General features: G+C 50.7%; 3 protein-coding genes across 4 annotated transcripts; all 3 read left to right on the top strand.

Moving 5' to 3' along the window:
• The first annotated feature begins 671 nt into the window (after positions 1 to 671).
• On the top strand, positions 672 to 2651 carry LOC112897234 (polyphenol oxidase I, chloroplastic-like). The gene has a single exon (XM_025965488.1). It carries the CDS (start codon positions 686 to 688, stop codon positions 2510 to 2512), a length of 1827 nt encoding a protein of 608 aa, XP_025821273.1. The 5' UTR covers positions 672 to 685; the 3' UTR covers positions 2513 to 2651.
• Positions 2652 to 7507: 4856 nt separating this feature from the next.
• On the top strand, positions 7508 to 10562 carry LOC112897963 (DNA-directed RNA polymerases II, IV and V subunit 12). Its single transcript, XM_025966372.1, has 4 exons — positions 7508 to 7574; positions 7612 to 7683; positions 7980 to 8072; positions 10249 to 10562. Exons 2-4 carry the CDS (start codon positions 7641 to 7643, stop codon positions 10269 to 10271), a joined length of 159 nt encoding a protein of 52 aa, XP_025822157.1. The 5' UTR covers positions 7508 to 7574; positions 7612 to 7640; the 3' UTR covers positions 10272 to 10562.
• Positions 10563 to 11439: 877 nt separating this feature from the next.
• On the top strand, positions 11440 to 14032 carry LOC112897962 (autophagy-related protein 8C). Of its 2 annotated transcripts, XM_025966369.1 has the most exons (6): positions 11440 to 11614; positions 11712 to 11783; positions 12681 to 12736; positions 12822 to 12874; positions 13505 to 13623; positions 13699 to 14032. In XM_025966369.1, exons 2-6 carry the CDS (start codon positions 11747 to 11749, stop codon positions 13791 to 13793), a joined length of 360 nt encoding a protein of 119 aa, XP_025822154.1. In that variant the 5' UTR covers positions 11440 to 11614; positions 11712 to 11746; the 3' UTR covers positions 13794 to 14032. The 2 variants fall into 2 exon arrangements, with proteins under 2 accessions (XP_025822154.1, XP_025822155.1); XM_025966370.1 differs by lacking the exon at positions 11440 to 11614 and having other exon boundaries at positions 11641 to 11783.
• The last annotated feature ends 714 nt before the right edge of the window (positions 14033 to 14746 follow it).

Below are 14746 nucleotides of genomic sequence, written 5' to 3' on the forward strand. Positions count from 1 at the left end.
ACGGAGTACCAGGCCGTGCCGTGCTTAGGCGGGCAAAAACTCAAACCTCGCTGCTAAGCTGGTCGCGGCAGTAGCCCATGCGAGCGCACGTGCGGCCCAGCAGCTACATCGATGTAGGGGAAAAAATGGCAGCCGGCGACCACGGCCCACGGTCATGCGGCCTGCTGACTGCATGCAGTAACTGTGCCGCTATAGGCCCAGGTACAAATGGGCCTACAAATGGGTCATGCCAGTGACTGCATGCCGCTACCAGCCGCGAAAGGATTTGTCCTCGCGGGCCGTCTCGGAACCTCAGCCACCGTCCAGCCCAGTCGATCACCGCCCAGTCCTCAGATCACCGGAGCGAAGAACAGAAGCAAGTGGACGGGAGTTGGATGGAAGAGGATGAAAAAGGGAGATGGAAGGTAACGATTCTCGTGCTTGGAAGAATTTGGGGAGATGATGGTGTAAACAAAGGAAGATGATGCTTTTGATGGCATGGATGGTAACCAACCCAGAATCGATGGTCAATCTTATCAATTATCAATGATCACGAGTTTTAGCAATGATCACGAGTTTTAGAATTCTGGCCACACAAAAATCCTGAAAGGACACCAGCACAGCAGCTACCACTGATCCGCTATATATACGGTGGCAGGCACCCACACCCTTGCCAACCAACCTCACGTAGCTACCTCAGCACGGCATGGCGACTCCCAGCGCCAGGGCCAGCTGCCCTCTCCTCCTCCTCCCCTCGCCGCCCCCTGCATGCCCCTCCATGCTCGCCACGAAGCGGACCCAGCGCCGCCGCCGCATCCTGTCGTGCAGGGCCGCCGTCCGCTTCGACCGGCGGGACGTGCTCGCCGGTCTGACCGGCGTCGCCGCTGGGGAACTCGGCGCGCACCCGGGCCTCGCGGCCGCCGAGGACGCCTCCGTTGTTTCCTGCCCCAGAGGCGAGACGGTCACGGACAAGCTCCTCGCGTGCCAGGAGGCGGGCCAGAAACCGTGCCCGCCGACGCCGGCGGCGACCGCCGCCGCCGTCGACTTCACGCCACCGACCAGCCCGATGCGCGTGCGGCAGCCGGCGCACCTCGCCGACGCCGAGACCGTGAAGAAGTACAGGCAGGCCCTGGCGGCGATGAGGGCGCTGCCGGACTCCGACCCGCGCAGCTTCGCGAGCCAGGCGGCGATCCACCAGGCCTACTGCGATGGGCACTACCGGTACGGCGGCCCGGCCGCGGCGAGCAAGGACGACGCGCCCTTCGACGTGCACTTCTCGTGGATCTTCGCGCCGTGGCACCGCATGTACATCTACTTCTACGAGCGCATCCTCGGCGGGCTCATCGGCGACGACGCCTTCGCGCTGCCCTACTGGAACTGGGACGCGCCGGCGGGCATGGCGATGCCGGCCATCTTCAAGGACGCGGGCTCGCCGCTGTACGACGCCAACCGCGACCCGGCGCACCTCGGCGCCTACGTCAACCTCGACATCCTCAACGCCGGAGACACCGTCATCCCGTTCGACCCGCAGGCGGTCCAGAACAACCAGGTTGTTCAGAATAACCTCTGCACTCTGTACGTTCAGATGATGCGGAACAAGAAGGCGCAGGATTTCCTGGGCGACAAGTTCTGCGCCGAGTACCCGAGCACGGTGTCGTCAGGCACCTCCGGGTCGCTGGAGAGCATGGCGCACACCAGCGTGCACATCTGGACCGGCGACCCGGGGAGCTCCACGGTGGGGAACGACGGCCAGGAGCACACCGGCGCCGACATGGGCTTCCTCGGCACGGCGGGGCGGGACCCGGTCTTCTACTCGCACCACGCCAACGTCGACCGCCTCTGGCACCTCTGGGCCACCAAGCTCGGCCGCAGCAACTTCGACGACCCGGAGTGGCTCGACACCAGCTTCGTCTTCTACGACGAGAAGCCGCAGCTTGTCCGCGTCCGGGTCCGCGACGTCCTCGACGCGGCCGCGCTCAGGTACAGCTACGACGACCGGGAGCCGCTGCGGTGGATGGACGCCCGGCCGACACCGTTGCTGCCCAAGGGCACCGCCGCCGCCGCGACCACCAGGCGATCATTACTACGCGGCGCGGCGCCGGCGCCCGCCTTCCCGCTGACCCTGACGCCGGGCCAGAGCGTGGAGGTGCCGTCCGTGCCCATGCCGCCGCGCGCGCAGAAGACGCCGGCGGCCGGCGGCGGCACGCAGCCGGACACCGTCCTTGTCTTCGATCACATCGAGTTCGAGCCCGGCAGGAGCGGCAAGTTCGACGTGGTGATCAACGTGCCGCCGGAGCAGGCCGCCGCCGCGGGGCCCCGGTACAGCGAGTACGCCGGGAGCTTCGCCACCCTGCCGCGCGGCGGCAACAGGTCCGGGGAGACGGTGGTGGTGGCGCTCGTCCTCCCGCTGGACGAGGTGCTGGCCGACATCGGGGTCGGCGAGGAGGACGGCGCCGTCAACGTCGTCATCGTGCCGCGGACCCAGGGGATCAAGATCATAAGGCCGCCGAGGATCGAGATCAGGGAGCGCTGAACCGACGCCGGACGGGCGGAGGTAGAGGTCATGTATGTATGGACCGGATCGGCCGGTCGATGGCGCCTAAAATTCATTCTTACTCGTATACCACTGGGCACCGCCATTCGCCCCCTCCTCGAAAAAATGATGGAATAAATGGGTGAGACAAGGGAGCAAGATTATATCAGCCCGATTCTTGTTTTTCATTTCTTTGCTATCGGTTGATGAACATCTGCGAACTGAGCGTAGCTCGACTGATAAGGCTCCCCACCCGAGTTCAAATTCTCGACTTGTCATGAGTGCTCACATTTCCTACATTTATTTTAGGATTTAATCGGCACTACTCTTTCAGTGTTTCAGTAGTAGGTGATGTATCCGTCAACAGCAAAACGTTTATGGTGATTTTATAAATCTGAAGATTTACTGCTCAGTCTTTCATAGTTGATCATTATAGGGGTAGGATTGCATCTATATATTCGTAGAGATGAGTGCATATATCTAAGCATCTGCGTCTGTATTTTGCAAATTGAATATTTTTTCTTTTCTACCATTGACCACTCGATCACACCCTACATTTGGCAACTTTTCATCTTCCCTCTAGATCAGCTTCGATCCATCTCCTTTAGCTTGATGGCGGCTTCTCAGGCACAGATGTGCTCTAACCACGCCCTCTTCCGTCAATATCACCGCTAGTCTCGTGCCCCGTGTCCGCCTTCACCACTAGTCTCGTGCCACCATGCATGAGACTTCATTCACTGGGTGCCTTTCTTTCATCGTCAACTGACATCCGCTGATTGCAGGACGCGTGATGAAGTATAGATATAGTTTTTGAATTACTCATTGCCGATGTAAAAAACCTGAAAAATTCAGGATAGGCATAGTTTTTGAATTACGCATAAAGATTAAAGGTGTGTTTGGTTGGGCTTTTGCACCTGCTTTTGCTTTTGCAAAAGTCAAAAGCCAACCAAAGGGGTTAAACGTCCTATGTGCTTTTGTCCAAAAGCAGCTTTCACCCTACTACAAATGCAAAAACACATTCCCTCCTGCTTTCAGTGGCTTTTGAGGTAAAAAATTACCCACCTGCCACTGGTTATGGAGAAAAATTGTTCGTTCTATTACCTCCCATCCCCATCCGCTCGTCAGCCCCCCCCCCCCCCCCCGCCCTGCCGTCCGTAGAAGAATTTTCTGCAGAGGTCCCAGTAGAAGAATCTTTTCCAGAGGTTCGGTTTGTTTTGTGTGAGAAGGAGTTTGAGAGATGTAATGCTGACGAGCAGTACTTGGTACCATCTATAAGTGGCACGGCACAAATATAAGAAGATGGGAGTGAAGAGGTAGAGAATGAAGATACTATGAATACCATTCGTGATAAGATTGCTGATGATTTGGTTAGTGTGAGAGGAGGATAGTTACGTTGACATACATCATAATTTTATGAGCTATTTATCTTGTGTAATTGATACAGTTCTATTGATGTGGACCATATGGATGAAAAATTTAGAAAATTTAGTTTTTCTTTCCAAAAGATATATTTACATGCGAAATAGTGAGCATATTGTGTTTATACGAGTATTTTGGTTTATATACAGTTCCACAAACCTTCAGTGGTATTACAGGTATTTCACCCACAGCACACTGTTTCTCACAGCTCACAGCTGCTCTAACCAAACGGTCTTCTGTTTTTCCCATGGCAGCTTTTTCACAGCCCACAGCTCACGGCAGCTTTTTTTTTTAAGCCACAGCTCAACTAAACACACCCTAAGGAAATTAATCAAAGAAGGCAAAAATAAAGATAGCTAGAAGTTCAGAGAAAACGTGTACATATTTTGGGAGAAGTTGAGAAGGCTCTGATGATGGCACCATGCATTATTGTAACCGCGGGTGGATAGTTGGAGAGGAGTGGTGACTGGTTGACAGCGCTGGAGGTAGCTAGAGATGAAAAGGTGTCCATGATTTCACCGGCATCACGGACCGGCCAGCAGCTATCGCATGTGACAGTTGCAAGACAAGAGGCAACACGTATCAGGGACTTTCAATGTCCCGGCCATATATAGGGCACGTTTGGGAGGGTTTCTCGCCGAGGGCTCCGCGTGCGGAGCTGGAGCTGGAGCTGTGGAGCTACTATTTGTGGCTTCACCGATGCAGCCTAAAAACGGCTCCGACTCCTCCCGCAGATGCCCAGAAGCGGCTCCGGTGGTGTGGCTGTTTGGTGCTGCTCCGGCTTCTCCTGTGCCGAAGCGACGTACGGAGCCGGAGGTAGAGCCCTTCCAAATACACCCATAGTACGTATCCAGGTGTCAGGTGTCAGTATCACATGTACAATACATATTCAAAAGAGCTTTCTCGGAAGAATAATATAATCCTTGAACAAAATTAACTAAAACATGCAGTAAGCTAGTAGGGAGCTGCTGCATTATATTATTATTCCTCGACGACATGAGTTAACAATAAAAGACTACCATAATAAACAGCCTCCAACGGCTGATGATGAGGCATAGAAGCAATTCATCAAGTAGTTTGTAGACAACAATGATTTGTGGCTAGAGGTGGTAATAAAGTGCTTAAAAATTTAGTCTAGATAATTTAAGGATCGGATTGAAAATAAACCGGCCTCTTATTTTGCAAAATTAAATTTCAAACTAAAAATGTATAAGAATCAAGTTGAAGGAAGTACCGGGACCATAATCTGTTACAACCTTTATCTTTAGCCCGCCACCTATATCTGTGGTCCACCAGATAGCTAGCTAGCTTGCCAGATATGGATACTGCTTCCATTTCTTCCTTGGACGCAGGTCGTTGAATTGCACACAGCTGCCGTGCAGCAGCTAGCTAGCTTGCTTGTCGTTGAGACGATGGATGATGTACTTGGCATCAGAAGGCATCGACGATCGATCTCAGGTACTACTGTGCTCTTGTTGAAGTACACTAGCTAGCTTCGTTTGTTCCATGTAGATAGAAGAAACCTGCGTAACAACCATTGTTGGTCTATGCATTCATGCATCTGTACCGTACCGACCTGCAGCGAGCAGGACGGAGTCGGTTTCGGCGTCAGCCAGTACACGTACGTCGCGTCCTCCTAACAGATACACGAGGTGATGAGCCTTGCATCGTGCAGGTACGCGTGGCATGCGAAAATTAAAGGTTCCTTGGCTCGAGCCCATTCAGCCTACCGTTAGTTCTCTCTTCGACTGCACGTGAACACTATAGCAAAGTGCAATAATGTATGTACTGTAGCCGCGCCCATTCCGCCTATTGTTGGTTATATTTTCCTATTCACCATACATAAAATACCCCACGAGACACCACTCGAATAGTACACACTAACACCCAAAAAATAATAATCACTATAGCAAAGTACAACAATAATGTTAGAGTCACCCTGAGGAACATGGCATGGGAATCGAGATTTAAATTCCGGCCGATCCGTCCCGTGCTCTACCAGAGACGCGAGCTGCGGTATTCGAACTCTTATTGCTAACCTCGTATCCACGCGGGCTGACCAACCAAGCTGAGCCCCACTCCCTAATACAATAATAGTAATAATAGTGTAGTGCCTCCATTCTGCTCAAATATACCATACCGTTCATCTTTTTCTCAAACTTTGACCAACTATATTTATCTAATCAATTAGCTAAATAAAGTGAAATGAGAACCACTAGATCTACCATCAAAATTACTTTGGGTTCAACTTATAGATTTACCTAATCAAAAGTCACAAAGCCTAGTACGTGCATGCATCTGCCACGGCATGTGATCGAATCATCGATTCATCACACGAGGTGCACATGACTCTCCCAAGTTCCTCCCCCTTTAAATCCCAAGTTCTTCCTAGGGATGGCAATGGGTCGGATTCGGGTCGGGTGGAGCCAAAACCCGACCCATGAGAAAATGACATCGGGTCGAAAACTAAACCCACACCCGCACCCTTGGGTGGAATTTTGCACCCACGCCCGAACCCGTCGGGTTTCGGGTTGGGTGCGGGTGCCCGTCGGGTTTTGCCATCAAATATGCGATGCAGCAGGTTGGGCGCCGGAGCAGGGGGCGCGTCGGGCTTAGGCGCGGAGCAGGGGGCCGGACCGCCGGAGCACTGGAGCAGGGGGCGCGTCGGGGGGCGGACGGGGTGGCGGAGCAAGGGGTCGGACCGCTGGAGCACTGGAGCAGGGGGCGCGTCGGGGGGCGGACAGTGGCGGAGCAGGGGGCTGGACCGCCGGACCGCCGGAGCAGGGGCGCGTCGGGGGGGCGGACAGGGGTGGCAGAGCAGGGGGCCGGAGCCGGACCGCCGGAGCAGGGGCGCGTCGGGCTTGGGCGTAGGGGTGGCGGAGCAGGGGGCCGGAGCCGAACCGCCGGAGTAGGGGCGCGTCGGGGGGCGAACAGGGGTGGCGGAGCAAGGGGCCGGAGCCGGACCGCCGGAGCGGGGGCGCGTCGGGCTGCTGCAGACCTGCTGGACCGCCGGAGCAGGGGCAGACAGGGGTGGCGGCTGGGGGCTGGGCGGCTGGCGGCTGCTAGAGAGTACTGAGGGAGAGGGATGGGGGATTGGGGGAAGGGGGTAGGGGGGTTAGGGTTACTCTTGTTGGGCTGGGCCAAATCTTGTTGGGCTGGGCCAAAACTCGTAAAAGGCTTCTTTTCGGGCGCCCGATGGGCATCCATGGATCGGATTTGAAACCCGAACCCACGCCCGAAATTAGACGGGTCGGGTTCGGGCGGATCCATGGGTGCAAAATAGCACCCAAACCCACCCCCGTCGGGTCTGAAACCCGACGGGTGCCCGAACCCGTGGACCCGATTGCCATCCCTAGTTCTTCCAATCCCTATCCCCGCTACCGTGGGACGTGCGCACACGGCCCAGTGACGCTCGAATGTGGGATGCATCAAAGCACTCCGGACCAGAATTCAGTGCTGAAAATGCAAAGAGTTATTGGGCCCAGTATCCTGTTCAGCGCTCTGGGCCCAGCCAACCCGAGAGAGCGCTGACGGTCCAGAGGCCCAGTCAAAGCCTACTCTCTCTCTCTCTCTCTAGTCTCTCTGTCCATCCCTCTCCCCGCAGGCTGCTCCGTGCTCCCTCCCCCAGAGAGAGAGAGAGAGAGAGAGAGAGAGAGAGGGGGGGGGGGGGGGGGGGGGGGGAGAGAAACCCTAGCTTACGGCTCGCCGGATGGACCCTCAGCAGCCGGAACCCGTCAGCTACCTCTGCGGAGGTGATCATTCATCCCTCTCCCTCTCTCCTTATCTCCATCCGGTCTCGATTTGGCGCCGCGGTTCCCGGCCGGGCCGCTTGTTCGTTGCCGGGACACCTCGCCACGACTGATTTTTGTGCCTGGCTGAAATAAGGATCGAGATTACAAGTTCTAGTGCCTCTCTGAGTTGTGCTTACAGATGAGGGGGGATGCTTGGTTTCACTAATCTCCAGTAGTTTCCCCACAGTTCGGCGAATAGGGAAGTATTTAGTTCCTCTGTCGTTTTCTCACCGGAACAACGACTTTTTTTTTTCCAGACTGTGGAGCCGAGAACACGCTGAAGCCGGGTGATGTGATCCAGTGCCGCGAGTGCGGCTACCGCATCCTCTACAAGAAGCGGACCCGCCGAAGTATGGCCTCTTCTACTCCTGCTCTCTTGAATTCCTGTGTGGCTGTGTCTGAACTCTGAACTGATGGCTTGTGCTTTCACCGATGACTGCTTAGATCCTATTGTAGTTGCTGGTTGGTACATATATATTATAACGGGATACGTCCTATATGGATTCTGATAATAGGCTTGTGCTGCTGTTGCGTTTTTCCTAGGTATACCATAAGCGTTTACCATGTGTTTGTGGAAATAAGCCGGTCAGCAATGGAAAATCTCGTGTAGGCCTGATGCCCTGTAATCAGAAGGGAAGGGTTGGGCATTAAGTCATTATACATTTACAGACCAGTTTCAAGTAGTTCAAGCACATTGTCATGGAGTTAACCTGCTGCTGCCCATTTTAACTGATGCTGGATACTTTTTCCCCCCACTGTAGCTCTATATTTTGTACAACGTAGATATAGAATGTTTAACCTGGAACTGGAATGGCTACTTTCGAAAATTAGTTAAAATGATGAGAAAACACATGTTTGCATAATTCATTATTATTTTTACTTTTTAAACAAGAACCAGTTTGCTAATCCACAAAAAGTTGTAGCTGGCTTTGCTGAAGATTATGTGTGTACATAAGTTTACTCTGTTACTTTTGGTAGTCTTGCTGTATGCACTGTCTGTTTGTTTACTGAACTAAAGCCTAATCGTGAAATCTCTTCAAAGGTTGTGTGAATTCTCAGGGGAGACATTCCATGGAACTATGGAATGTGCAAGTTTAACTTATCTTTTCATCCATTTTAAGTAATTATTTGGTCTTGAAGTAGTTCTATTCTTATGGTTAGAGCTTGGCCCTTGACCTCCAAGATTAAAAGTTGCACCCCTTACCCCCTTGGATGTATTCGGCAAGTGGTGGAAGCAGTCTCTTGACGTGGTTGGACCTTATTGAATTTGCCATGTACTAGTTAGCTATCCATCATGGTGCTTGTACATCCAAGAGTGTAAACTGTAAAGCAGTTTGGTTCTAGAATATTCATTAACCATAATTAAATTTAGTAATTCATGTTTGACTGGCAACCAGACTAGTTTGTATGCTCTTACATATGTACCGTATTTTGGGTAATTAGATTGCTTAACACGTTTGTATGCTCTTACATATGTACCGTATTTTGGGTAATTGGATTGCTTAACACTCCCAGAAGGGATTGTAGGTTGCGGTTCATTGATGCTGAGGCAAAAGAGTTTTTTTTTTTTCTCATTCAGAGATATTGCTAAAATACAATCCCATACATATGCTTGATGGCACTGCTTTTACTTCAATGGCACCTGTATATATGTTGCACGGGACATATTTTTTGGCTGCTCTCTATTGAAACTATTATTATATACAACATCAAGAATAGAATTTATATGTCGGTTTTTTCCTCGCCTCACCTTAAGCTCCTAGGCTTTACGGATTGTCTGGGTCATCATGCATCACCTCAAGCACCCTACTTCCTTAATGACCATGGTAATGCATGAAAGACAGGGGATATTCATGATTAAGCTACCCAATGGCACTTGCTCCTACCCATTTCTTCCATGAAAATGATCATAAATTGGAACACCTGCTTTTCCGCTATAAAAGTTTTCCCACAGGACATTGTGTTGAACAGGATTATGTTGTAATTGGAGGAAGGGTTGCCATGTCTTAAAAGGAGAAAGGGATAGAGCAGTTGGATGGTATCCAAATTGAATTTTTTTTTTAGTTGGGAAGAAGGAGGTGGTGGGCATCACAGGTGGTTGAGGTCAACGTGGTGGTTTGATTGAGGACCAGAAAGGTTAGGATAGTTACCATAGGGGCTTTGACGAGGTGTATCGATTCTTGCAGATGAAGTTATGAGGCGTATAGGAGCCATCGATTCTCTATACTGACCGGAACCCATTGATACGGAAAATTGGTAGCTAAAGTGCTAAACCAAATCTAAAAATAAGCTCAGTCAATACTAGTTTATGTTCACGCCGTTTTAACTGAATTCAAGCGACATCCCTTGTCCTGTTCAGCTATGGTGTGCCCTTGCTTTTGGCAGTCGCTGTAATTTGTAAAGCATGCATGCTACTTGATGCTAGTAGTTTTTTTCTTCTTATTATTCTTTCATCTTAAACTGAATCCCCTCTGCATTCCATGTACTTGTCCTGATCACTAGTGCCCGCTATTGTTTTTTTGGCAGTTGTCCAATATGAAGCGCGCTGAAAGAGAAGGGAGTAACATCCTGTGCTGTTGGTTGCTCCTCAAGCAAATGTAACAGGTCGCCTGGGAGAATGAATGACCCGTGGTGATTCGTATGGTAACTCGTGTGTAGGCTGTAACCGCGGACTGGGACTTCACCCGGAAGCGTTGGAACACTCTGAAACGTGGATGGATTTCGGATACCTTACAAGTATTGTGATTGCTGGGAACCCAAGTAAGCTTGGGGGTCTTTTACGTCTTGCCTTGCGCTGTTATTCTGCTGGTCTCGCCATACGCCAGCTGATTTATCCGGCTTTTGAATTCGTGTTGTATTGCCGTTATTTTTGTGGTTGCACGATCGGGGGGGAAACTGCATTATCCAAGTTTGCAAATCTCGAGTGTTATCTGACAAAAAAATTGGTCGGCCTTTTTGTGTGTTCCTTGAACTGGAACCTCCGTTTGGTAGCAAGTCGCGATCGGTCCCTTTCCTATAGGCTTGCAGAGGTGGCATGTAAAATTTGCCCCCACCGAATTTCCGATTGTAAGATATGATCTGCCCTAGGGCTTCGTGGGTTTCAAGTAAGGGTCTTGTTTCAAAAGGTAGGATTTTAACGGATATAGTATCTCCGTTTCAAATTATAATTTTATTTTTATTTTTAATTTTTCTAATATATAGTTTTTCTATATATCTGGATATGGTGTATATTTAGATGCACAGCAAAATATATGTATGTAGAAACATAAAATGAATTGTAGTCGTAGTTTGCGACAGAGGTAGGTTCTGCAGTGTATTTAATCACATAGTTAAATTCATATTCCAAACAAAATACATCACATGTTATCAGTTTTCTTGCTACAAGTGACGTACTAGTGAAAAATAAACGCATAAAAAAAACCCAGTCTTGGAATCTTGGTCAATACAGTAAACAATTCATCCTGTTTGAGGCCACCGTTTTTTCTTTTAAGAAAAACAATAACAAGTGGAGTCCAATGCAAGCAGGGCACCCAAGTGGCGAGCGACGGCGACACGGAAGACCCGGAGGCTAATTAGCTCCCGTCGGGACACGCAAGCCAAGCCGCGGGAGGAGAGAGAGAGAGCGGCGGACTTATCCATCATCCGCCGGCAATTCCTATTCTACCCTCCAAGCCTCTCCTCCTCGTTCCCATCTCGCCCCGTCACCTCCACCCACGGCGTGGGGAAAACCGGCGCACGCCATCGCTTGCGTGCGCGTAGCATTTAACCAACCACACAACTCTCCCCCAATCCCCACTCCTCCCCCCACCCCACCATTTCTCGCATCCATTTCTCCGGCCGCGATCGATCCCGTCCGCTCCGCCTCCGCCGCCGCTCGCCGTCCGTGAATCCCGTGAGCGGCCGCCGCCCCCGGTCGATTCGGTGGCCCTGGGACCCCGTCCCCCAGCCCGCGCGCCTCCCTGACCCCGATCCGTGTGTTGTGTTCCCAGGTTTGCTGCTGTCTGCGCTCGTGTCAGGACAGGCGATGGCGAGGAGCTCGTTCAAGCTGGAGCACCCCCTCGGTCCGTATCCCCTTTCCCCCGCCCGCCCGCCCTCGCTCGTCTCTAGTCGGGGTGTTCCGTGGAGGTTACGGTAGGGATCCCGTGCTTCGGGGCTGCGGGCGTCGCGGTGCTTGGGTTCCGGTCTACGCCGTGGTAGGCTGGTACGCGGACGGCGCCCCGCGCCGATCGATCGGGTCGGTCCGCTGAGCTCCGGCGGGACTCTGTGTTTGGGGGGGTTGGTTGGTCTGTGCGACGGGGCCGCGGTTGCTTGCGTGCTGCTACTGTGAGCGGATGGATGGCCGGCTGCCTTCGTTGCTTTCGTGGACGGCCTGGTTGTGTGCGTGGTGTGGATCGGTAGGTTAGGATCCGCAGCTTCGCCGTTGTGACCCTACTAAACCTGTACGGTGCACTATCGGGATAATATGGCAGCGGCGGTTCCCAGTAAATTTGCTATGCGATTGGTTGGGTACGGTATATCTGTAGCTTCTAGCGACTTGGATTGCCTTTTTTTTTGCCGCAGCGGAGTTGGCAGTAACATGCTTTTCTCTGCAACCGGTTGCCTTCATGTTAAATTCCCTTCAGGCATTCGCAGGTTCTTAGCCTCCAGTTTTAATTGCTGTGCAATTTTTTAGGTTTAGTTTGTATCCACGATTATGAAATGTCTGCCCTGTACCCCTGTTAAAATTTGTTGCAGCTAGCTAGATAGCATGGTTCCATCGCTATTTTCTACAGGCATGGCAAGATACTGCTTGGGCCTGCTTGTTTCGCATGATGCATTGCCATTGCCTGATTCTTGTTTACTGTTTGCCTGTCTTGTGTGGACTCTTCGATATTTTCAGTTTTTCTTTATATATAAACAACTGTATCCTTTTGATTTATTAAAGTGAATTCTCATTATACATTTGCCATTTGTCACAGAGAGGAGGCAGGCTGAGGCCAACCGCATCAGGGAGAAGTACCCCGACAGAATACCTGTAAGCTTCTATTCTTGTTGGTTTCTCCTATATTTTTTCATGATCGATTTGTTCTCATTCAAAGTGGCTTTCTTGTGATATGTAGGTCATTGTTGAGAAGGCCGAGAGAAGCGACATCCCAGACATTGACAAGAAAAAGTCAGTCCATTCTTATCTTTAAGAGTAATTCCATTGCATTTCTGTTGTTCGAATGGTTTTCCTGACAATATAACTTCTGTGCCTCTGAAACAATAGCTAGTAGTGATTTTTGTTGTTCATTGTCAAACTCTTGATAGTGCAAAAACTGTTGGATGTTGGCTCATGCTATCAAAGGTGTCTATCTCTGATAAGTCCCCGAGATTTATAACGTCCTGGTCAAGAATTTGTTCGAATCGTTTTCCTGACATTAGACATTTATGTGCTTCTAAAAGTACAGCTTGTAGCGATTTTCATTGACTTTGTCAAACGTTTAAGAGAGCAAAACTGTTGGTTGTTGGCTTTGCTGTGGGCATTATGCCATTATCCCTGTGCCCACCATGCCTTAAAAGTTTTTTAAATCTCTAATAAGTGCCAGAGACTAAATGTCCCAATCAAGTATTTGTTTCTTCTGCAAGTTGTCATCTGGAAATTGATTGCTTACTCCATTAGCATATACTTTGCTTATATCACCTTGCAACTTTAATTATTTCAGAATAAAGCCTAGTTTATCAGTACAAGCCAAGACCAACTGTAATGTTTTCTAGTTTTCTTATACAAGATGTATGGTTCCTAATGCCTGACTGCATACAGGTACCTTGTTCCTGCCGACCTCACAGTTGGACAGTTTGTCTATGTGGTACGGAAGCGGATCAAGCTCAGCGCTGAGAAGGCGATCTTCATCTTTGTAAAGAACACCCTCCCACCAACAGGTACGCAAAAGTATTTCCTTTGCTCACGCACCATCGAACAAAACAACAGTGATGTCCCTCACTTTGGTCCTGCAGCCGCTCTGATGTCCGCCATCTACGAGGAGAACAAGGACGAGGACGGGTTTCTCTACATGACCTACAGCGGTGAGAACACCTTCGGGCTGTTCTAAGCGCACGGCGTCGCGAATGGCCTCGTCGCAAATGCCTCCTGTAAATACATATCTGAAGAACCTGTGTACATAATCTGGTCCGCCTTTGTCGCAAGCAGCTCTTAAGCTGTGTTCTACTGTTAAAAAAGGACCTTTGAAGCGTAAAATGCTCAGCACATTTATGTAGCCCTCTCACCCTCTGGCTAAACTTGTCCTATGCTTCAGAAATCCTATCAAGTGTTTCTCCCTGATGTTAGTTACTGCTCTCTCTCAAAAGCAACGCCATGTTTCTGTGGTTATCACACCCGTTTGATGGCATGTTCCTGTTGCGTTTGTTCGTTGACTGGGCACCCTGCCGACGAAGCCACCGGCGTGTGCACTGACGGCAGGCGAAGAGCACCGGCATGCCGACCACCCGGCCTAAATGCCGCCGGCGCCCGTAGCCAGTAAGCAGGGTGCTGTTTGGCATGCATTGTGCATCGAGTCGGCAGGAATGACAAACCAATCCTATGCACCGCCGGCAAAGCATTCTGTGTTTAGTGCCCGAAACATTTATCGCATCGCTGAGATAAAGAAGGCAAATTCTACACCCATTCTACGTGACTTTTTAACTTTCAGCCGTGCTGCGTTCTCCTTTACCGTGCATGTAACAGTTGACAGGCTTTTCTTTCAAAACTTTGACCAACACTATGAGTAACATTTACTAGCTAAATTGTACTCCCTCCGGTCGTTTTGGCAAACGTAGATGATGCTAAAATAATCTACGATTTGAAACGGAGGGAGTGTCGAACTTGTGCTCGCTAGTTTGATCAAAGCTTCATCTATCTCTATCTAGAAAGATCACAAACAGCCCAATTCAATTGTACCAAAATTCTTATATTGCCACCCTGGAGGATTTGAGAGCGGAGGAGCCCACCACCAGGAGAGATTCATTCAGAGATGCGGCAAACATCCCATGCCGTGGCCGCAGCAGC

Source organism: Panicum hallii, chromosome 6 (genome assembly GCF_002211085.1).
Source record: "Panicum hallii strain FIL2 chromosome 6, PHallii_v3.1, whole genome shotgun sequence".
NCBI classification, from domain to species: domain Eukaryota; kingdom Viridiplantae; phylum Streptophyta; class Magnoliopsida; order Poales; family Poaceae; genus Panicum; species Panicum hallii.

Excerpts from the sequence above, each read along its gene's own strand:
- LOC112897234 (XM_025965488.1), top strand. The coding sequence starts at position 686 with ATGGCGACTCCCAGCGCCAGGGCCAGCTGCCCTCTCCTCCTCCTCCCC.
- LOC112897963 (XM_025966372.1), top strand. The coding sequence starts at position 7,641 with ATGGACCCTCAGCAGCCGGAACCCGTCAGCTACCTCTGCGGAG. Across the intron at positions 7,684-7,979 it reads CGTCAGCTACCTCTGCGGAG|ACTGTGGAGCCGAGAACACG; the intron begins GTGATCATTCAT and ends TTTTTTTTCCAG. Across the intron at positions 8,073-10,248 it reads CAAGAAGCGGACCCGCCGAA|TTGTCCAATATGAAGCGCGC; the intron begins GTATGGCCTCTT and ends TTTTTTTGGCAG.
- LOC112897962 (XM_025966369.1), top strand. The coding sequence starts at position 11,747 with ATGGCGAGGAGCTCGTTCAAGCTGGAGCACCCCCTCG. Across the intron at positions 12,737-12,821 it reads AGTACCCCGACAGAATACCT|GTCATTGTTGAGAAGGCCGA; the intron begins GTAAGCTTCTAT and ends TGTGATATGTAG. Across the intron at positions 13,624-13,698 it reads GAACACCCTCCCACCAACAG|CCGCTCTGATGTCCGCCATC; the intron begins GTACGCAAAAGT and ends TTGGTCCTGCAG.